The 24,201-nt window shown below is 48.3% G+C and overlaps 1 protein-coding gene across 2 annotated transcripts; it reads right to left on the reverse strand.

Annotated features, from left to right (window-relative positions):
• Nucleotides 1–406: 406 nt before the first annotated feature.
• GLYCTK (glycerate kinase) lies at nt 407–3,108 on the reverse strand (the record flags this gene model as incomplete). 2 transcript variants are annotated; one of them, XM_079712877.1, is made up of 4 exons in its annotated part: nt 407–1,309; nt 1,572–1,747; nt 2,349–2,500; nt 2,732–3,108. In XM_079712877.1, 4 exons carry the CDS (start codon nt 3,106–3,108, stop codon nt 443–445), a joined length of 1,572 nt encoding a protein of 523 aa, XP_079569003.1. The 2 variants fall into 2 exon arrangements, with proteins under 2 accessions (XP_079569003.1, XP_079569004.1); XM_079712878.1 differs by lacking the exon at nt 1,572–1,747 and having other exon boundaries at nt 1,140–1,309.
• Nucleotides 3,109–24,201: the final 21,093 nt, after the last annotated feature.

Raw genomic sequence — 24,201 nt, forward strand, 5'->3', positions numbered from 1 at the left:
CCATTCCCCTTCCCGGCAGCTCCCCGCTAACCTTTGCTGTGAGGAAAGAAGCACTGAGAACCCATAGTGTGGTCCTTTTTATTTTCAGTCCTTCCTGTTTCACCCCACAAAAGAAACAGGCTCAGGAGCTGAGCAGAGGGGCTGCCTGGGGGAAAACACTGGGAGCAGGAAATTGGCCTAGGAGCTCGTCCTGGTCCTCAGGGGTACCTGCTGCCAGGGCTGAAAAAGTAGGGGTGGAAGAGAACCCCCATCTGCCTGTCTGGTTGGGGAGCTGGACACAAAGCAGAGGCCCTGGTTGGGAGGTGTGAGGGCCAACCATGTAGCTAGGGCCAAGGAGAGGAGAGGCCCTAAAGCCTGGGGAGGCCCTGGGGACCAAACCTGGTCTGCTCCAGGATGCTGCCCTGCAGGCCTCCTCTAGGTTCCCAAAACATGACCTACAATATCACCGTGGCTGCAGGAACAGGAGGTGGGCATCCATGACATTGGTGCCAGTCAGCCCCGTGTGCAGCAGGTGTGCCCCACCCTGGAAGCGACAGAAGAAGGTATGTGAGTCATTGTGGGCTAGGAAGGTGGCCACGTCCAGACCCTGGGCGGCGGCCTGGCTGGTAAGCTCAGGCCTGACCCAGGCCCCGGCTGCCTCTGTGGGCCCATCCTGCCCATCAGTGCCACCGCTCAAAAACAGCACATCAATAGGCCCCAACGGCCACCGTCCCAGCTCTGCTCCAACACGGAGGGCCAGTTCCTGGTTCCGGCCACCCTTGCCTGAGCCCTGCAACTGCACTGTGGGCTCACCACCAGCCAGCAAGCAGACTGGGCCCCGAGTGCCCACCACGGCCTCCAGAGCCTCCTTCAGCTGCAGGTCTGGGAGCTGGAGCTCAGCCGCCAGTTCATAGAGTTGTTCATCCTCCTCCACAGAGGCTCCAGCCCCAGGCATGGTAAGGCGGGTTCCAGCCACTCGGGCCAGCAGTGCATAGAACTGGGCTACACTTTTCACATCTCCCTGCATGGCTGTGCTCAGCACCACAGCCCTGTATCCCAGCGCCTCGGCCTGCTTCTGAGCCTCAGCCAGTGCCAGTGCATTGGAGCCAATGATCACATTGAGGACGTGACCACAGGTGTGTGGCCCATGGGGGTCAGAGTCAGCCCGAGCCAGCACAGTCTTCACAGAACGTGGCAGGGCAGCACGAAGGCCATAGCGATTGAGGATGTGCAGGCAATCTTGCACACTGTGGATGCTGGCCACAGTGGGGCCGCTGGCAATCACCTCCACAGGGTCCCCCACCACGTCTGACAGAATCAGGCTCACCACCTGGGGAGGGGTCGCAGAGGCAAGGCTCAGTCCCACCTGGTCCTTGCCCCAGGGCCCATAAGGACAAACTGCCTCCACCTATCCACACGTCCTCACACTACCCAGTGCACTTCCTCACCCACTTCTAACCCCTCTCAAGTGGGTGTGCAAAACACCTAGCCCTGTGTACTCCTGTACCAGGCCTCTGCCCTTCATCTCCCTCGCACACGTGGGCCTGGCTCCACCAGCCCAGGGCTGCCTGGGGAAGAAGAGACCCACGCACCTGGGCAGGGTAGGCGGCCTGAGCCAGCCCCCCTCCCTTGAGCTGGGACAGGGCCTTCCGGATGGTGTTCAGCTCCTGGATGGTGGCTCCACGGGCCGCGAGCAGCTTGGTGAGTGTCTGCTTCTCCTCCAGTGTGACAGGTGGGATGGGGGCGGGCAGCAGGGCCGAGCCCCCACCTGCAGAGACAATGAAGACGCTGGGCAGAGGGGACGGATGACAAAGGGACTTCCCTACCCGGGGAGCAGGCAGTCAGTGATCATGTTAGGCTAGAAAAGGGGAGGCTAGAAAGAGGGGTTAGGGTGCCCCCGTGTGGACATATAGTGAATGTGTGCACAGTCACCACACCCAGGTTGAACCCTGCTTTGGGGTAGCCCAGGTCCCAGCAGACACTGGAAGAACTATTCCTTAACGGCTTGGAAAAGGAAGCAGACCTAGAGGAGACAGCGGAGAACGAGGGTGGAGACTCTGAGGGAGCTGGAAACCAGGGTTCTAGCCCCAGGTGACAATGGTACAGACAGCAGCAACAGAGACATTTTCCTGGCAAGGCCTGAGTGAGGTGCTCCCTGGGTGCCCTCTCATGGTTATCCAACAAGGTCAGTCAAGGAGAGGACCCCACAGCTCACAGGAGGCCACCAAGGAGTCAGCCATCCGGGCTCTTTACTGCTCCCTTGTCCTGTGACCTTGAGAGCTCAGACCAACAGCTTCTTGCAGGCCTGATATTTGGAAGCCCCCACCCCCCCATCCACACACTGTCCTGAGCCAATCTGGCACCCACACCTGAGATGAGCACGAGCAGCAGGTCATCAGCTGTGAGGCCTTCAGCCAGGTGCCGGATGGCCAGAGCAGCCCACAGGGCATCTCGGTCCGGCAGGTTGTTCTCCGCGCCCTCGAATACCTGGACACGGCTGTGTGGCTTCAACAGCATCTCCCTCAGGGGAGAGAGAACGGAGAGCAAGATATAGGGTGGGCTCCTCTTCCCACCTCATTTCCCAGATGTACAGGTGAAGGGGACATTAAAAAGGACACCCACTGACACCCACCCTGGAGCCAGGCCAGTCCTAGAAGAAAATGGAAGCTGGTGAAGGAAGGAAGCCCCGATCCAGCCTGAGTCTGGGCCCAGGTTCCCCTCCACATAGGAGCAGCCCCCCAAGGCTCCTTACTGCTTGCCAGCACTCTCCATGGCAGCACGGATCCCCTTGGGAACGCTGATCACGCCCTGCACAAGATGCTGGCCCAATAGCTCCTCAGCTGCAGCTGCCATGCCCAGGACAGCCTTGCCAAAGCCCACCAGGTAGAGGTTTTGCTGCAGCTGAAAGCTCCGGTCCCGTACCTTCAGCTGCCCGCTGTCAGGGTCCAAAGACAGTGCCCGCTGCAGCATGGGGCCCGGCAGCACAGCACCCACAGCGCTCTCAAACAGCTGCCGTGCCTGCTCTGCCAGGGCCATGCTACTGGCCAGCCGGGCCAATGGGCCCCCCCAAAGGAGTGGGCTCAAGGGGGCTCGGGCCAAGTGACGCAGGACCTGCAGGGCTGCAGCCATGCCCCACTGCTCTCAGCACCACCTGGCATCCATGGCTGCCTAGCGGGAAGAAAGCACTAGTTAGACCGTGGCAAGGCCAGACAGGAGGCTCCCCACAGCCACGGCTCTGAGGGCTCAGGGCCAGTGGACCCCACAGCTGCTGCTGCAAGAATGGGCCATCTGCCAGTCCAAGGAGATTTCCTAAGGCCCACAGCTGCCTGATCTCACTCCAGTCTTCTGAGCCCAGGCCTGCCACCCAACCATGTCCTCCTCTTCCACAGGCCACACGCCAGCCCTCTGGACACTCTGCCCAGAGTCCAGAGGTCCTGTTAGCTGAGCCCTCCTCCTAGATCACCCCCTTCAGCTGAGAGCTAATCATTCACAGAAGAAGAAATTACTATCAGTGGGCTCCCACCCCACCCCTTTTCCACCCCCTGCACTTCTGAGCCTTGCCCGGGGCAACGCCCCTTTCTGGCACTCCTTCCTTGCCTCTTTACCACTTCTGTTGCTACGAAGCTGCTGGCTGTCCCACCAACTGACCTTGAGCCCAGTGACCTCCAGCCTGCTCTCTTTTTTTTAAAAATTAATTTATTTATTTTTGGCTGTGTTGGGTCTTTGTTGCTGCACATGGTCTTTGTTGCGGCGAGCGGGGGCTACTCTTTGTTGCCGTGCGCGGGCTTCTCATTGCAATGGCTTCCCTTGTTGCAGAGCACGGGCTCTAGGCACACGGGCTTCAGTAGTTGTGGCTCGCGGGCTCTAGAGCGCACAGCCTGCTCTATTTCATTAGCTCATGGGTCTGGGCTGAGGAGCCTGGAAAGGCTAGGTCTGTGTAAGGAGGCTGTAGGTTTGCTGGGACACCGACAAGCAGGTCCAAGCACATCCTCGGGGCACACAGCCCAAAGAATCCCAGCACTCAGGGTCAGTCCAGCAACAGGTTCAGGTTCAAATCAGAAGTGGCAGGGGCTTCCCTGGTGGCGCAGTGGTTGAGAGTCTGCCTGCCAATTCAGGGGACACGGGTTCGTGCCCCGGTCCAGGAAGGTCCCACATGCCACGGAGCAGCTGGGCCCGTGAGCCATGGCCGCTGAGCTTGCGCGTCCGGAGCCTGTGCTCCGCAACAGGAGAGGCCACAACAGAGAGAGGTCTGCGTACCGCAAAAAAAAAAAGTGGCAGCAAAGCCTGGCCCATAGTAGAACCCTGAAGAAGTCCTTAGACGCCACATGACCCCACATGACATTGGGCCCAATCTGCAAGACAGAAAAGGACGCCCTTCCACCTACATGGTCAGACCCACCCATGCCAAGAACATGCCTTTGGCTCTGACGTAACAAGTCTTAGGTCACACCACCCACAGGGGTGAGAGCAGCATGGCTGGAGTAGGCAAAGGGCAGGCTTCCCCAGCTGAGGCCAAATAGTCATTTTCCCTACTGGGCACAGTAAAGGCTAAAAAAGTTTTAAGGTGAAGGTCAAGAGGCTGTAGCGGAGTTTAGGGACAATAAAGCCCCAAAGGGCTCATCTGTAAAAAGGCATTACTTTAATAAATGCCCACCATAAATGCTGCTAGCTGACTGCAGCAGCAAGTGCGGACAGAGCAGGGGAAGGAGGCTGGGAATCAGGCTCCAGCTCTACCACAGGGACAGCTCCATTTCTCTCACTGGGTCTCATGAGCAAAATGAGAGGTGAGATGAGACTAAGGCTCTCCCCTTGACATCCCTGGGCTCTCTGAAGCTGTCCACTGTTAACACTGAAAATCTGGACTCCAAACACCACTTTATCCCACACTCAAAAAACCTGGCAACTTCTAGCCTCTGGCCACTTAGCCTACATGGAGCTCAGCTTTCCTACAAGAGAAGACAAACCGCGTCTGACTTCAGCTGTGAAAGGGAACACAGGGGCCGCTGCCATGGGGACTCAAAACGGGCCCAGCTGTTGCGGGGGGCTCGTGAGGCTGGCCCATTAGGATTGGCGCTAAAAGCGGCATAGGGAGCGATAGCTGATTTTGACAGTCTGGGCGAAATTTGTTACCTGTTTCCCTGATGGATACAGGCCTAGAGGATACCAGCTTTGCCACTGGATATCAGAGCCCAGGGCAGGGGGCGCCCAAGAGTAAGGTAGCCAGAGAAAATACCGGACGTCCAGTTAAATTTGAATTTCAGATAAATTAGGAATTTTTTAAAATGTAAATACGTTCCGTACAATATTTGGGACATACCTATACTAAAATATTATTTGTTGTCTATCTAAAAATTCAAGTTTAACTGGACGCCCTGAATTTTTTTTTTTTGCCAAATCCAGCAAACCTACTCGTGACACCGCCTCTCCTAAACTCCCCGGCCCTCCGGCAAGAAACCCGGAAATATCGAGCGGACCCTCCCTCACTCCTCCCAGCCACAAAGCGAGGCTGGAGCCCTTTCCGGCCTTCGCCTGCTCGCCCAGCCCCGGAAATTGCGTCACCCTCAAGCCGGAACCTCTGGCTTTCGTGAGGTAAATGGCGGCCGCGTAACGTCCGGTGTAATGTCCGAGAAATAGGGCCCGCTGACGCCTGGGCCCACTGTTGCCGGGCCCAGTGGTTCTGTGGGTCCTCGCTGCGCGGACTTACCGCAACAGCATTCAGGATCGCGTCTTCCAGCCCCGGGAGCCGGAAGTGCTTTGGGGGGCGGGGCGGAATCCGGAAGTATGGGGTGGGTGGGGCGCCTGTGGCGGGAGGCCGGGGGGAGCGGGGGTCGGTGGCAGCGGGAGCCAGGACGGCGACTAGGGCATTGACTCTGCCCTGACCGCCAAGAGGCCTGGTTAGAGTCACCTTCAGGACTCGGTGTCTTCATCTCTACAATGGGATAATAATCGCCAATTTCTATAATCCGTCCCCTCTTTTATTCTGCAGGATTCAACCAGTCGCAGATACATTCCGACCTCCTGTTAGGTGCCAGGCACTGGACTAAGCAAACAGGCTGAGAATCACTACTTACCCACAACACACCCTTCCTGGGGCCAGATGAAGTCATCCCCGTCCCTCACCGCTATAATTCTACAGTTCATTCGTGTTCCCCGCCTTCTCTCTTGAGCGACCAAATCACGGCTCTGACTCAGCAAGAGAGTTCTAGTCCGTGATTCTCGAACACACAAGGTGCGTGTAAACACAAAGGACCCTAGGCCTCCCACACTGTCCCTGCTCTCACGCTGGGCCCGGCTTGATACCTTCCCGCAGTCAAAAGACAACTCCTGGGCTTCCCTGGTGGCGTAGTGGTTGGGAGTCCGCCTGCCGATTCAGGGGACATGGGTTCGTGCCCCGGTCCAGGAAGATCCCACGTGCCGTGGAGCGGCTGGGCCCGTGAGCCATGGCCGCTGAGCCTGCACGTCCGGAGCCTGTGCTCCACAGCGGGAGAGGCCACAACAGTTAGAAGCCCGCGTACCAAAAAAAAAAAAAAAAAAGACAAGTCCTGACCAGACACAAAAACACAGAAGAGTATATTGTTTTACTGATGTCTTCTTGGGACAAATAACACAACAGATCTCCTAAAAGTCTTAAAACATATTTCTCCCCACCTGCTCTTTTTAGTAGCTGCCACATCTCCCCTTTCCTCTCCAAACCATGCTCTGCTCTTGTCAAGAACTCCTCCTCCCCACTTCCTAGCTATCTCCCCGGATTTTTCTTTCCTGTTGTAATAGAGGACCTTTCATTCCCTATCAACTTCTCCCAAGTGCTTCCCCACCCCATCATCAAAACAAAGGCAACTTCAGAAAGATCTGCCCTCTTTAGGCGTGGGGAGATTGTAAATACTTAAAATTGCAGTTTTTCCTTGCTTATAGTAAGCTGTCTTCGTCCATCCATGCATTTATTAATTTCTCCAACATTCAACAAACATTTCCTGAGTGCCTTCTAGGTGGGCCAAATGCTCTAGCTGCTGGGATGAGTAAGCAGTGGTACTTTTAGCTGGGAAACTTACTCTGCTTTTGTAATTACATTCCCACGCTTGGGGGGATGGGGAGTGTAAATTTGAGCACCTCTCATTATTTAGTCCCAGGGACTCATAAACAGACACCATTTACTGTGCCAGTGCTGTTCTGTCAGATTGTTAACAGGAGAATAATTATATCCATTTTTTTAATCCCACCCCACATCCCACCCCACAGCTACTCACAATATGCATTTAACAACAAGGTTTAGATGCCCACTAGACTGTGAGCTCCTGGAAGGTGGTAATTTGGTCCAATTAATATTTGTATTTCCACTGCCTTGCATAGGACCAGGCACAAATACAAGCTGGAATTTTTTTTTTTTTTTTAAATGAATTAACGGTGGGAATTCCCTGGCAGCCTATTGGTTAGGACTGGGCGCTTTCACTGCCGGGGCCCAGGTTTGATCCCTGGTTGGGGAACTGGGATCCTGCAAGCCGAGTGGCTTGGCCAAAAAAAAAAAAAAGAATTTTTTTTTCAAGAAAACAGTGAAATGCTCAGCTACAAAGTGCTGCAGACCCTAAGTGGAAAGGATTGCACAAAAGGGAAAGAGGTGCTGGTGTGTGGTAGTAGAAGACTTCATGAGGCAGTGGGATTTGGGTCTAAGAAAACAATTAGGCACATCAGAATGCTTAAACATACTTTGATAGTAGGCATGAATATGTCTACAGTCTTTGTACACTTGGCAATAAGTATGAATGTCAAATGTGACAGACATTTTCAGTCCAAGGAAATAATTGGTTATGTGGACAAAGATGGTATAAGGGAGGAAAAAACTTTTTCCTCTAATCTCTTAGGTTTATTGACTGAGGCCCTACAAATTAAACTGACACATGACAGATTAACAACAGAAAAAGGTTTATTTCATATGGATAGGAGAGGCCTCACAGAAATGACATGAAAACCCCAAAGAAGCCATTAGGCCTGAGAGCTTATGTACTATTTTTAACAAAGAGTGATATTTTTTGGAGATGTGATGAGACAAAAGGGGTTTGAGCTTCTCAGGGCAGTAAATGTGTGAAGGTAAATATATGAGGGAAACCAATGGAAGATAAGGATTGCTGAAGTAATATTTGTCTGTAAATATTCACCTCAGCGTTAGCTCCCCACCTCCTAGTATGGGGAGGGTGCCTTCCTCATGAAACTGAGCCCCCCAACAGTGGGTTCCCTTTACCAAGTTTATGATTAATCTCTCTATCCAAAACTTTATTCCCTTTCTTGTCCCTTCTGACCTCTATCCCTCTTTTGTCCCCTTTGACCACAATCTGTTGCTAACTGATCACTAATCAACCAGAGTCAGATGACTAAAACTGCTGTTGTAGGTAACATAGTTGATGTACAAAAATTGCTGTTGTAAATATCATCATTAACATACAAACTCAGGTTGTTTCTCCAGGGAAGGATGAGCTAATAGGCCCCTGAGCCATGAACCACCTGGCCAGAGAATTGTAACCCAGAGATATCATGTCTCCCCAAAATATGATTATGAAATGTCATAGAAATGTCCCAAGACGATAATTAATCCCAGACGATAAATAATCCCAGCTTCTTTGTTCTTTCCCTATAAAAACACCCCCAACTCAAAGACCAAGATGGACTGAATCTGAGACTTGTCTCCCACTCCCTTGCTTGGCGCCCTGCAATAACCCCTTACTTTGCTGCAAACACCCTCTGTCAGAGTTTGGCTTTCTGTGCCATGGACACAGGAGCCATTGCTCCATAACACTCACAGGAAATTTGTCCTGCTTTTAGGTAAAAAGGAGGAGGGCACAGAGCCCTTCCTGCATCTGCTGTTTCTCATATTCTTTCAACTCAAAAGAATTCTTATGCCAAAGCGGCATATTTGGGGGTGGCATACTCTGATGCCCTTCAATGGACATGAAGAGATATTCAGCCCAGAGATTTTATGAGTATAAAGCAATCTGAACATCCATTGATAAGAGAATTTATACAAATAAGTTATAGTACTTCTAAACAGACATTAAAAATAATATAAATTCTAATATTATTAAGGCTATGTACATGCTACTTTTTGTAGCATGACTATTTTATGACTAAAAAGACTGTTGAAAAGGCCATTTAAGTATAATTTAAGCCTTCCTCATTATTCAGGCAAGCCAAAGGAAAGAAGGCTATGGACTGGGGTACATTACTCGTCCCTATTAGGGGAAGGTTTACTGAATTGATTCATTCAGGGTAAGCTTTAATTTAAAGGTTCCCTTTTAGAAAAAAGGAGGAGGTCATTTCTGGGTGATGTTGGGTAGTCAATGACCAGGAAAACGTGGTGTGAATGAAAAATATTGCCTGTCATATTAGTAAACAAAGGATGTTGCAGCCATCAAGCCATCACATTACAGGCACCCCAGCCATGAGCCCTGAGGGAACTCAGGATAGAAGAATAATGCCCACCATCAAATCATCAGACACTGCAGCCCCCCCACCCCATGGAGCACCCTGAGGAAATTCAGGATGAGAAGACACAGGATACTGGCCCCAGGTAGCTGAGGTGCATATCCAAGGAATGATTTCAGTGACCCCAGACTCTTGCATCTTCCCATACATAGAAAAATGCTAAATTCCTTAACTTGAGATATCTGGGTTTCTTTAATTAACAGCACTCTTTTAATGTTCGAACTACCTGGTCTTTGTTGCAAAAACTCTTATATCCTGGCTCCCCCCTTGCCTTTTCGGAGCAGTCTCTCAGAGTTATCTGAGATGCTGTGTCCTGGGCTTAAGTCCTCAGTTTTGTCCACCGAATAAAACATAACACTCAACTTCAACTTTTAGGTTGTGCATTTTTTGTTAGTCAGCGGTGGCAATAATGGCACCCATCCCCACTAACAGTGATGAATCTTAGGAATTCATCGTGGATAAAGTACTAGGTCCCTGTAAGTCTGAAATATCCCCCTACCCCACACACAAGCTCAACGGGGTCACCAGGGTTAGTGAAGGGTGCAAATTTGGGAGAATGGTGCTAAATCTTGGGCTTTCTGACCTGGAACTTTGCCATAAATAAATCCTGCTCATTAAGGAAGATGATCACAGATGATGTGCTGCCGTTTGAGGTTTCAGATGCCTGAGGAGGTTTGAGGTATTAGTCCATGTCATCAGCACAGCAGAGCCAGCAGTCATACCCCGAAAGCACCCACTTCTCTATCAAAATTTGTCCTGTTGTCTTCCAACCTCAAACCACGGTGGTGGCTAATAGTGTGAACTAAGAATGCCACTACCATATCAGTAAACAAAGGATGTTGCGGCCATCAAACCACCACGTTACAGCCACCCCCGATAGTGCAACCTGAGGAGACTCAGGATGAGAAGACATAGGATACTGGGCCCAGATAGCTGAGGTGCATATCAAAGGAATGATTTCAATGAGCCAGACTTTGCATCTTCCCATACATAGAAAAGCACTAAATTCCTTAACTTGAGATGTCTGGTTTTCTTTAATTAACAGCAATCCTTTGATATTCCCACTACCTGGTCTTTGTTGCAAAAACTCCTATAAATCCTGGCTCCTCCCTTACCTCTTGGGAACAGTCCCTGAGAGCTGTCTGAGAACCTGTCTCCCACGTTTAAGTTAGCAGTATGTCCACTGAATAAAACAACTCTCACTCTCGACTTTTAGGTTGTGCATTTTTTTTCAGTTGACAGATATATAACAACATTGAAGAGGTCAAGAACATTTTGCTGTGTGTATTCACAAACTCAGGAGAGTGTTGTGCACTAATCAATATGGTGAAGCAGGAGCACGAAGCAGAAAGCAGCTTCCACAAGAAATTCTTCGCATTGTTGCAAAAAACTTGGCTCCCTGTGCACTGATGCCGAATAAAAATACAGAGACAGAGATCTGGAAGATAAGAAATAGAGAGGGGACTTTCCTGGTGGCGCAGTGGTTAAGAATCCATCGCCAATGCAGGGGAAATGGGTTCAAGCCCTTTTCCGGGAAGATCCCACGTGCCACAGTGCAACTAAACCCGTGTGCCACAACTACTAAGCCTGTGCTCTAGAGCCCGCGAGCCACAACTACTGAGCCCACGTGCCACAACTACTGAAGCCCACACACCTAGAGCCAATGCTCCGCAACAAGAGAAGCCACCACAATGAGAAGCCCGTGCTCCGCAATGAAGAGTAGCCCCCGCTTGACGCAACTAGAGAAAGCCCGTGCGCAGCAACGAACACCCGATGCAGCCAAAAATAAATAAATTAATTTAAAAATCAATCAATAAATTTATTTAAAAAGATAAAGAAACAGGCTTTTTTATTTTCTTTGCCAGGCAAAAGAAAGACACAGTAGGCCAGTGCCTCAAGAACTGTGCCTCCCTTCCCTGGGGAATTACAGGGAGTCTTATATGGGGAGTTCTCAGTCCGAAGTGAGTGATAAGGATCAAAATGGTGAAGGTCTTGCATTCTTCTTCTTGCATTATTTCAAAACAGTCACCGCTGGCGTCAGGCAACCCGGTAATTTGGTCCATTAGTCTCTGGGTTATCAACCTTCGACCTCCTTTCTGAAATGCAAACAGCTACAAGGGGTGATTTGCTACAAGGAAGTGCAGGATGTAATTCACACAATGTTAAAGAGTGATAGGTTAGCTTTGTGAAGTACCAATCTAGTTACAGACACTACAGATTAGTAACAGTTAAAATAAAACTAGGAGTGATTAACTCTTTCAGGCCAGGTTATGTTTCTTCTCTAGCCTGTTCACTGTTCCCTTCATTTTCTTTGTTCTTAGGAGAGGGAAAACTTCATTTCTATTTTTGCTGCAACAGCATCAGTCTTGGGTTTCTGTGGTGGGGCAGATTTTTATTCCATCAGTTCACGTGGCTTCTGGCTGGGGTCCCCCTCCTTTACTGCATTTTAATTATGACTGGACAGAGACAAATGATAGTAGGAATTCAGGACCAGCAGGGGATGTAATATTGGTATAAAACCAAAAATAAAAATAGTGAATATTGGGAAGGGATGTGGGAACAGATGTATATGTATGACTGATTCACTTTGTTATAAAGCAGAAACTAATAAAAAAATAATAATAATAAAAATAGTGAATATGAATGTGTTCAGACTTTTCTTCAGTAAGGTGAACTCAGTTTGGTTACTTTAATCTGAAAAGTATTGTGAGTTATTATAGTGCCTTCATAACAGAACCTGTAAAAAGCTCTGCCACCTTAAAATCCACTGTGAAAATTAAAAAGTGATTTTTAAAAATGTTTTTTTAATTTATGGCATGTGGGAACCTTAGTCCCCCATCCAGGGATCGAACCTATGCACCCTGCAGTGGATGTGTGGAGTCTTAACCACTGGACCACCAGGCAAGTTCCTGATTTTTTTTTTTTTTTTTAATGCAAAACCTGAGATAAGTCAGAGGGTGTCAGTCATCAACTCCAAACTGGAGACAGTGGCCTTCCCGGGGCGGGGTGCTCCTGGTCTCCCTCCCCTTGTCCTTGACATCCTGGACCTGGGGACTCAGTGCCCTCTTCCCTACCATTCAGCCCTTGATGCCTCACAGAGGAGTGGAAGAACTCCCTTGGGGGGCTGCCAGAGTCATCTCTGAAGTGAGCTTTTAGGAGCCCCCTCTCCCACCTCCCCACTCCCCCACCCCACCTTTGTCTCTCTAAGCCTGGACGCTTTTCCAGGGCAGGCCCAAGGTGGGGTGCTCCGGCGGGCCCAGAACTCGAGTGAAGGAAAATGTCGGTGGAGGGTTGCTCAGCGGGAGGGAGGTCAGGCAGTCTGGAGGCGGGGTGGAGTGGAGCTGTCCTAAGTAAAGGCTTTAAAACACCCTAGAGCTATTTTTCTTGGGAGGGGTGGGGGAGAATACAAACAAGCACCAGGAAGCCACTCAGCTGTGACTGATGAGGGCTAGGAAAGCAAGGGAGGTCGGAGTGGCAGAAAGGGTTTTTAAGCCTTTTGAAACAGTTTTATAGTATTAGCAGCAGTGGCTTTAGGCAGTTCTTCCTGGCTGTGGGCAGTCCAGGCTTATCAGGGAAGGTTCCATCCCGCCCTTCCAGAACAAGAAGGCATTGTTTACCAACAGTGGACTTTGTTAAATGTGAAGATTGTCTACCCTTTGCCCTGGAAACAGAGCTGGCTCTTTCCAGTTCAGAAGCAGAGTGTGAATCCAGACTGAAATCGCTTCCTAACTGCGTGACCTTGGGAAAGTTACTTAACCTCTCAGTCTTCATCATTAAAATGGGGTTAAGAACATTAAATAGGGGCTTCCCTGGTGGCGCAGTAGTTGAGAGTCCACCTGCCGATGCAGGGGACACGGGTTCGTGCCCCAGTCTGGGAAGATCCCACATGCCGCGGAGCGGCTGGGCCCGTGAGCCATGGCCGCTGGGCCTGCACGTCCAGAGCCTGTGCTCCGCAACGGGAGAGGCCACAACAGTGAGAGGCCCGCGTACCGCAAAAAAAAAAAAAAAGAACATTAAATAAATGATGTGTTTAAAGCACACATAAAGGGACTTCCCTGGTGGTCCAGTGGATAAGACTCCACGCTTCCACTGAAGGGGACCTGGGTTCAGTCACTGGTCGGGGAACTAAGATTCCCACAAGCTGTGCGGTGTGGCCAATAATAACAAAAATAAAATAAAGTACACGTAGAAAGGCTCACAGTTGTGGCTGGACCAGCTTTACAGGTGTGTGAAACAGAGAACCAAGGTCAGAAGGTCTGCAATTCTTAACAATTTGTTGAGGAGGAATTTGTAAATTCTTAAGAATTTGTTTTATTTTGTACTGAGTCTGCAAATTATGTAGTCGGTCCTGCTACCAGGGAAAGATGCTGTCTTTTCAACCAGGCCTCCTGGTCCTGGAGTTTCAGGACCTCTCTGAGAAATTCCAGACACTAGGAGAGCCGTGCTACACCCTGGGAGAGGCAGAGGTGGCACTGTAGTTCCCAGGCAGGACTGAGGCTGTAATGAGAAAGTTTGAGGCCCCTTCTATGACAGGCATGTCCTGGTCGCTTGGCCCAGAAGAGCTCTTTATCAAGGGGCGTCGAAACCCTAGGCTTGGCTGGCTAACTCAGTATCTTAAGGCCACACTTTGAGTCCTACACAGGCTGATTCCTTGGGGAAAGTGAGCACAGTATGTAATTCAGGAGTGGTACAGGCTGCATGAATTAGATGAAATCAGCCACGGGTTCCTTGCAAAAAAAAAAAAATTTTTTTAATTAAAAAAATCAAATGTTCTAATCTTTTAAAATCATTTTCCCTGGTGGTGCAGTGGTTAAGAATCTGCCTGCCAATGCAGGGGACACAGGTTAGAGCCCTTGTCTGGGAAAATCCCACAGGCCTCAGAGCAACTAAGCCCGTGTGCCACAACTACTGAGCCTGCGTTCTAGAGCCCCTGAGCCACAACTACTGAGCCCACGTGCCACAACTACTGAAGCCCATGCACCCAGAGCCCATTCTCTGCAACAAGAGAAGCCACCACAATGAGAAGCCCACATACCACAATGAAGAGTAGCCCCCCACTCGCCACAACTAGAGAAAGTCCGTGCGCAGCAATGAAGACCTAACACAGCCAAAAATAAGTTAATTAATAAATTATTTTTTTAATTAAAAAAATTTAATCCTTATAAGCATATATTAATTCCATCATCAGAAGGAAAAAAACAGAAACCAAAAAAGCCAAGAAACCAATAAAAAATAGAAAATATGGGCTTCCCTGGTGGCACAGTGGTTGAGAGTCCGCCTGCCGATGCAGGAGACACGGGTTCGTGCCCCGGTCCGGGAGGATCCCACATGCCGCGGAGCGGCTGGGCCTGTGAGCCATGGCCGCTGAGCCTGCGCGTCCGGAGCCTGTGCTCTGCAACGGGAGAGGCCACAACAGTGAAAGGCCCGTGAACTGCCAAAAAAATATATATATAGAAAATATGTTTCAATAAATAAAAACTTGCTGAGGATGCCTATAACTCCACAGAAGAGGTTTTTGTAATTTCCGTTTGATGTAAAATGTTACCTCTGCTCATGGCCACCGTTTATTTCCTCTTGGTGGTAAGTGAAATGAAGCATTCATTTAGCAAGTCAAGCAATTTGTGAGGTAAGAAGTGGTTACATGTGAACTGGCAATTGAAACATGCTATGCAAAATTACCAAGGATTGGGATTGTGTTCCAACATTCTGTTTTCCCACTTCGGCAATTAAGCTCACACACACACAGCCTTCCCAAAGAAGAGAGACTCACCTGACTCTGGTTACTGTGAGGGCTTGTGTAAAAAGTTGAGGGGGTAGCAGAAAACCACCCCAAAATGTGCTACTTTCACATGTGGATTGTTTTGAGTTGAAGGCAATTAAGACCCAGCAGACTGAAGAAAAGCTTTTTACCTCTCTCTTAACTGCCTAAGAGAATTTAGATAGGGAACCTGTACCAGAAAGAGAGAGAGAATTTTTTATATCAGAAAGACTTACCTGTGTGACATGACAAGCTTTTGTTTACCAGACATTTGCTCTTCTCATCTTCCTGTGAATTGTCTTCCTCCCCTTTGAAGCCCCACACCACTTCCCCCTTCTCCTTAGCTCAGGATGGTATATATTATGCCTCAATTACCTGACTGCCTTTGAGTCTGTCTTTGTGGGGCTGCTGTACATACTTACGTAATTGAATGTGATACTTACTCTGTCTTATGTCAATGTAATTAGACCAGTCGATGAACCTAGAAGGGAGGAAGGGAACATTTTTCCTCCCAAACAAACTTATTCAAGCTCCAGGGAAGCCCCACTGGGCATTCTAACTCAGAAATTTATCTCAAAGAATTGGAATTTGTATGGAGTCCTCAGTTTTGGAAAGAAAATATATTGTTTAGGTCACTTTAAACTGCAGCATGAAATGTAGAAATTTAACAAATGGTTCAATCTCGATTCTATTATGGTAATCATTTCACATTTTTGTATAAGTGTATCACATCATCCTGTTGTACATCTTAAACTTGACACAATGTTATGTCAATTATCTCAATAAAGCTGGAAAAAAAAGAAAACAAAAACCCTATCCAACTAGCTTAAACAATAAGGAAAAATTGTTATTTCAATAACAAGTGATCTCAAGGTAGAATGGCTGTACAGTTAGCTGTATAGATCACAAGGACCCTGTGTTAGTTTCCTAGGGCTGTCATAACAAAGTCACACAAACTGGGTGGCTTAAAACAATGGAATTGGGGGCTTCCCTGGTGGCGTGGTGGTTGAGAATCTGCCTGCCGATGCAGAGGACACAGGTTCGTGCCCCGGGCCGGGAGGATACCACATGCCGTGGAGTGGCTGGGCCCGTGAGCCATGGCCGCTGAGCCTGCGCGTCCAGAACCTGTGCTCCGCAACGGGAGAGGCCACAACAGTGAGAGGCCCGCGTACTGCCAAAAAAAAAAAAAAAAAACAATGGAATTTTATTGTCTCACAGTTCTGGAGGCTAGTAGCCCAAAATCAAGTTGTCAGCAGGGCCATACTCCCTCTGAAACCTGTAGGATAGACTCCAATCTCTGCTTCCATTGTTACATGGCCATCTTCTTTGTGTCTCTCATCCTACAAGAACACCAGTCATACTGGATTTAGGAACCACACTACTCCAGTATGACCTTAACTGATTATATCTGCAACAACCCTATTTTCAAATATGGTCACATTCTGGGGTACTGGGGGTAAGGACTTCAATATATCTTTTAGGGGGGACACAATTCAACTCATAACGTTCTCTGTCCATCTTTCTGCTCTGCCATTCTCAACCTGTTGCTACCTTTAGGCTGCTCTCTCCATGGTCCAGCCTGGCTATAGCACTCCCAGGCATCACAACCAGCACAACAGTGTCTTTCAGATGAAGAGGGAGCATCTTTTCCTATTACCTCTTTTAGAAGCAAAGAAATCTTTCCAAGACCCCTCCCCCAGCAGACTTGCTCTCATGTCTCATTAGCAAAAATTTCATCATATGTGCATGCCTGACACCATCACTGGGAAGAGGAACAAGACCACTCATCGTGATTGACTTGGACCAGCAGTTCTCAAATTTGAACCTGTATCAGCATCACCTGGAGAGCTTGTTATAACACATTGCTGGGCCCTATCCCCAGAGCTTCTGCGTCAGTAGGTCTAGCGTGAGGTCTGAGAATCTGAATTTTTTAAACATTTTATTGAATTATAGTTGATTTACAATGTTGTGTTAATTTCTGTTGTACAGCAAAGTGATTCAGATATGTGTGTGTGCGTATAAACTACTTTTTAATATTCTTTTCCATTATGGTTTATCACAGGATATTGAATATCGAGAATTTGAATTTTTGATGATTGGAACTCTTCAGGTGAGACTGATGCTGCTGGTCCTGGGACCACAATTTGAGAACCAGTGGTTTAGACTAATCAGGTTTTATCTCAGAGGTCTGGGCTTAACTCTTGGGAAAAGCATTGCCACTCAGAGAAGGGAGGATATCTTGGACAAAATCAGGATTCATCAGAAAGGAACAAGAGAAGAAAACTGTTGGTTAGGCAACCAGTAGTGTCTGCCATACAGTGGCCAAAGAACAGGCAGAAAGAGAGTAGGAGTGTGTCTAGACAGGCGGGAAGAAAGTCAGAATGGAATGATATCAAGGGAAGCATGGAGAAAAGATTCAGGGAGAGAATGATCAAGACTGTTAATGACATAGATAGGGTCAGGAAGGAAAGCACTGAAAAGTGACCACTGTATTGGACAACCAGAAGATCTTTATTGATCTTAGCAAGGGCAATTTTATTTTTTTAGATGGCACATGAGAACAATTATACAAAATACGAAGTTATTTATATATCATTATCTGCCACTGATGCCAAGTGCTAGAGCTAATTCCTAGCATTAGGATTGGTTTTCCTGGAATCCAGGTAGCTAGGTGACTGTTAAGAGGAGGCAATGGGGTTTTGATTTATTGCTGAACAGTAAAGTTTACTGAGACAGAACCCAGTGTTCTGAGCTCAAGTTCAAACACAGCCACATCCTGAGACCTAAGTTACAGACAGACAAGAGGTCATGATTATGGGACAAATGTTTGCATATCCTCATCTATTTGCTGGTCCACACGTCTCCACATATGTTCAGATATGGATATACTTACCCAATCAATTCCCACCTCTTCCTCTCTATCTCGGCACATTTACTGTCTAGCTTTGTAAGCAACTGTCTGCAGGAAGCAACTCTGTGCAGGAAGCAGCTCTTTGCAGGAGCCTTTTTGTCTTGTCACTTTAGCAAAACTATATTTTAACTAACCTTTACACCAGGTGCCCCCCATGCTTAACTAGCCTCCAGCCCAACCACACCTTTTAAGTCTTTTGATCACACAATGCCTTGCCTAATCTATTGACTCTTTTCTTAGATTAAAGAAGTAGAAATGGGGCTTCCCTGGTGGCGCAGTGGTTGAGAACCTGCCTGCCAATGCAGGGGACACGGGTTCGAGCCCTGGTCTGGGAAGATCCCACATGCCGTGGAGCAACTAGGCCCATAAGCCACAACTACTGAGCCTGTGCGTCTGGAGCCTGTGGTCCCAAGAAGAAAGGCCGCGATAGTGAGAGGCCTGCGCACCGCGATGAAGAGTGGACCCTGCTTGCCGCAACTAGAGAAAGCCCTTGCACAGAAACGAAGACCCAACACAGCCAAAAATAAATAAATAAAAATTTTTTAAAAATAGAAAAAAGAAGTAGAAATGAAGAATAATGAACAGATAACTAGATCTTTTCCCCAGCCTTCCCTTCAGTAATCCTGCAAGCAAACTACATGAACAAGGTAGCATCTAAAAGGGGACTTCCCTGGCAGTCCAGTGGTTAAGACTCCACACTTCCACTTCAGGGGGCACGGGTTTGATCCCCGGTCTGGGATTTAAGACCTCTGGTCAGGAAACTAAGATCCCACATCCACATGGCACAGCCAAAAAAAAAAAAAAAAAAAACAAAGATAGCATCTAAAGGAAGATCATGGGGAGTCTGCACACAGTGGAAAGTGACAAAGAATCTGACCCCCTACCTTAATGATGAACTGAGATTATTTCCCATTTTTCTCTTTAAAAACTTTCATGGCCTAGGGACTTCCCTGGTGGCGCAGTGGTTAAGAATCTGCCTGCCAATCCAGGGGACATGGGTTCGAGCCCTGGTCCAGGAAGATCCCACATGCCTTGGAGCAACTAAGCCCATGCGCCACAACTACTGAGCCTACGCTCTAGAGCCCGCGAGCCACAGCTACTGAGTCCGTGTGCCACAACTACTGAAGCCCGCGTGCCTAGAGCCCATGCTCTGCAACAAGAGAAGCCACCACAATGAGAAGCCCGAGCACTGCAACCAAGAGCAGACTCCGCTTGCCACAGCTAGAGAAAGCCCGTGCGCAGCAATGAGGACCCAATGCAGCCAAATAAATAAATAAATAATAAATTTAAAAAAAAAAGAAAACCTTTATAAAAAAAAGAAGAACTTTCATGGCTTAGCAGAATCTTTGGAGTTGGTTCTGGGACACAGGTCCACCTTCTCCCCAGGTTGCCAGCCTCCTGAATAAAGCAACATTTCCCTTTCCAACCAACTCTAGTCTCTCGAGTACTGGCTTTTGAGCAGTGAGCAGCCAAACCTGAGTTTGGTAACAGCTTCACATATATACATAATTATCTATAGACAAGTCCAGGTTCTGCCACTTGCTGCTGGAATACCTCTCTTGGTCTCCATTTTTGCCTCTCATAGAGTCGTTATGAGGCTCAAGTGAGATCATGTGTATAAATAAAAATGTGTATGTATATAAGATAATTGTTATTACAGCTAGACATCCTTTACTTTCTCCACACATAATGTTGCCAGGTAGCGATTGATTCCCAAGTGTTCGGATGAGTACAATTTTTAAGATATATTTACACTGCATGATTCCAACTAGATGACATTCTGGAAAAGGCAAAACTATGGAGACAGTAAAAAGATCAGTGTTTGCCAGGGTTTGGGAGTGGGGGAGGGATGAACAGGCAGAGCACAGAGGTTCTTTAGGGATGTGAAACTACTCTGTTTACCATGATAATGGATACATGTCATTATACATTTATCCAAACCCATAAAACCAATAGTGAACCATAATGCAAACTATGGATTTAAGGTGATTATGATGCGTCAGTGTAGGTTCAGCCATTGTAACAAATGTACCACTCTGGTGAGGAATGCTGATAATAGATGAGGCTGTGCATGTGTGGGGGCAGTGGGTATACAGAAATCTCTGTACCTTCCTTTTCATTTCACTGTGAACCTACAACTGCTCTAAAAACACTGTCTTTTTTAAAAAGAGAGAGAGAGAAAATGGAAAAAAAATAAATGGGCCAATTAAATACCTTGAATCCTTTGGCTAAATTCATTTGTTCAATTAACAGTATATATTGAGTCAGACCTTGGCTGGGCTCTGGATAAAATGGGAAGCAAAATTACTTTCTGAACACATAATGGAATAGTAGATAGCCATTCAAAATGATTGTGTAGTTCTGTATTTATTGATCTGGAAGATGTTCATTGTATTCTATGACAAGGGTAGGTTATAAATAATATATTATGAACCCAATAAAAATATATTTCAGGGGAAAAAGTCTGAAAAGTTCTACATCAAAACAAATGTAACAGTAGCTACACCTGCACGCTATGTTTTTTAAATTATTTGTATTTTTTAGTTTTCTGCAATGGATGTGTATTTGCTTATGTGGGAAACTATGTATAGAAGTAAATGAAATAATGATTAAAAGGAAAGGAAATAGGGCTTCCCTGGTGGCACAGTGGTTAAGAATCTGCCTGCCAATGCAGGGGACACGGGTTCGAGCCCTGGTCCGGGAAGATCCCACATGCTGCGGAGCAACTAAGCCCGTGCACCACAACGACTGAGCCTGTGCTCTAGGGCCCGCGAGCCACAACTACTGAAGCCCGTGCACCTAAAGGCTGTGCTCCGCAACAACAGATGCCACCGCAATAAGCCTGTGCACCGCACTGAAGAGTAGGCCCTGCTGGCCGCCCACGCGCAGCAACAAAGACACGATGCGGCCAAAAATAAATAAAATAAATAAATTTTTTTAAAAAAGGAAAGGAAATATAAAAAATTAAGGCTGATGCTCTTTTAGGCAATCTGATTCACTTCTGACTGCAGTTGTCCCCTCTGTCCACCCCCCACTGGAGCCAGGCTTTCTGGGTCACTATTTATTTATTTGGCTGCGTCGGGTCTTAGTTGTGGCACGCAGGATCTTCGTTGCAGCATGTAGGATCTCTCGTTGTGGCATGCGTGCTTCTCTCTAGTTGTGGCATGCGGAATCCACAGCGTGCAGGCTCAGTAGCCCCGTGGCATGTGGGATCTTAGTTCACTGACCAGGGATCAAACCCGCGTCCCCTGCATTGGAAGGCGGATTCTTAACCACTGGACCACCAAGGAAGTCCCTCTGGGTCACTTTTTAAAGTCCAGCCTGTAAGGCACTGTTGGATTGGAAGCCAGGAGAGCCCCACTGTAACAGGCAGTGAGCCAGGCTAGGAATGTGAAACAGTGAGAATGTGAAACAGGCTGAGCCATTTCAGGGTGCTCTTAAAATATGAAAAAATGACTTTTTCCATTCCAAAAATAATTCAGGAAGTCAAGTCTTGGGAGGAAGCTTCAGTCTAACAGTGAAATCTGGGAAAGGTACAGGAAGTACACAACTTGAAAGATCTATTGCAAAGATTCCTTTTGCCTTACAACATTCAGCGACTATGGCTGTTTCTGTGATTATTTTTATAGATTAAGAGGGCCCAAAAAATAGTATCTCACTGGGTACATTCATCTTCCCAACCATTCTAAGACATGGCACCAGATCTGCCTTTGTTGCCATCGAACCATTCAAAGCAGACTCTACATTAGCCTTTCTAGCCTGTGAAATAAAAAAAGCAGGAATTGCAGGGAAGTTTGTGCTCTGGGGGGCACAGAGGACTTTTCTTCCACTGCTTTGCAATTTGGAAAGTTGCCATGCATTCGGGTTCCACTCAAACAAGCTTTTTCCAGACCCCAGAACAAATTGTAGCCAGAAGCTCTGCTCTTTGTCAGGAGGCAATTGCAGCCCAGACTTAGCCAGGATCTTGCCCTCTACTCTCGGAGAACAGGTTCACTTTATGTGTAGGGATCCTGGTTCTTCTTTTACCTGGGGACGGGACATAGCCCCTGGTTCTTTCCAGAAAGCCCCCAACTGTCCTGAGGTTTCTGGTTTTTTTGTTTGTTTGTTTTGTTTTGTTTCTTAATAAATTTATTTTATTTATTTATTTTTGTCTGCATTTGGTCTTCGTTGCTGCGCGTGGGCTTTCTCTAGCTGCGGCGAGTGGGGAGCTACTCTTCGTTGTGGTGCGCGGGCTTCTCACTGCAGTGGCTTCTCTTGTTGCAGAGCACAGGCTCTAGGCACATGGGCTTCAGTTGTTGTGGTGTGTGGGCTCAGTAGTTGTGGCACACGGGCTCAGTAGTTGTGGCACATGGGCTTAGTTGCTCCGAGGCATGTAGGATCTTCCCGGACCAGGGCTCAAACCCATGTCCCCTGCATTGGCAGGAGGATTCTTAACCACTGTGCCACCAGGGAAGCCCGAGGTTTCTGTTTTGCTTTCACCATTGTCCAGGTTATATCTGATCTCTGGATATCACTTCTTCCTAGTATCAGTGATTGAAATGTTTCAGTCTTTCCTCTTCCCCTTTCCTTCTCTTTAGCCACTGTAGTTTAGTGAAGCAAAATAAATAGGCCTCTGTCTCCATTGTTGGAGACCCAGGCAATTAAACTTTTGAGGGGCTGCACACAAGTTAGAGATCTATGAACCCTCATAGGAAGTTAAAGCCAAGGCGCATGGTACCTATTTTGTGATCAGATATTGTTTTCCTTTGTTAGAGATCAACTTTCCTTCCTTTTAAGGCAAAGAATTCCTTATGGGAACCATCACAACAATCCCGATGACTACAAAGATGATAATGCAACTGTTCTATATCTTGAATGTGGTGGTTCCACAACTGTATGGGGATTTTAAAACTCATAAAACTATCTCTGAAAAAGGCCGATTTTTACTGTGCATAAATTATACCTCAATGGAGAACACCAACAACAATCTGGTTTAAGTAACATGCAAAAATGTGTAGGATACAATGCTAAAGCAGCATCTACAGCTTATGTTGATATATGAATAAGGAGGAGGATATCAAGGAGAATTTAAAACTGTGCTTTGTTGAATAAGGAGATAATTTTCCCTTTCAAAAATTTACTTGTAATTGATGTTATGAGTTTTTTGAGCTGTAAATACGTTTTAAAACTTAAAGATGAGTGTTTATAAAATGTGTGGAGCTGAACACTTAAAATTAGTTCATTTTATGCACTTTATATAACAATTACAAAGTTTTTAAAGAAGGCTTAAAGAAAAGTTGCGGGTGGTGGTCACAAGAGTGTACATCCAAATGAAAAAAAATTCATCCTCTTAAAATTTATGCTGTCTACCGTATAGTACACCTTAATTTAAAAAATACATAAATTTAAGTCTTCTGGCGATGTGGTGGACACGCGGTCAAAGCCCGACGGCGATGACTCATACCCAGAACAGGCCTCCTGGAGCGCAGCCCACCCCCGCAGTACCTGCTCTCGCTCTGCCTGCGGCCGGGGCGCCTGCAGGGGGCGCCCGCGTCTCTCGGGGGAGTTGCGACCCCGTACAAAGACCCGCGGCTCCCGGGAACCCGGGGCCTTGGGGCCCAAGGCGGGGAAGGACGTGGGAGTCCCCGCCCCTCCCGCCCCGCACCGGGCCGGGGAATAGCCGCCTCTGGCCACCCAGCCACACCACTCCCCGCCGGCCGCGCTGACGTCACCGCCCCGCCTCCCCGCCTCGCTCCGCCGTTCCCGCCCCGCCCCCTTTCCCGGCTGGCGCCGCGCTGAGGCTCCTCGCCCTCAGCTTCTGCCTGTCGCCCCAAGATGGCGGACACAATGAACCGGTGCCGCGCCGGTTGGCCCTGAGGCGACCGTGAGGAGGACCGGTCTGCGAGACCCCATAGTCCCGGCAGAAGAGTGTTGCACAAGCAGGAAGAGGAAGAGGAGGAGGCGGCCCGACTGTCGGCCGCTCTCCAGCCCGCCGCCGGCGCGGCGCCGCGCCCGCCCCGCCCGGGTCGGCCCCTCGGCAGCCCGCCCGTTCGCCGGGCTCCGCCCCGGCTCTGCGCCGCCGCCGCCTCCAGCAGCCGCCGCC

This window comes from Hyperoodon ampullatus (genome assembly GCF_949752795.1).
Source record: "Hyperoodon ampullatus genome assembly, chromosome: 10".
NCBI lineage: Eukaryota > Metazoa > Chordata > Mammalia > Artiodactyla > Ziphiidae > Hyperoodon > Hyperoodon ampullatus.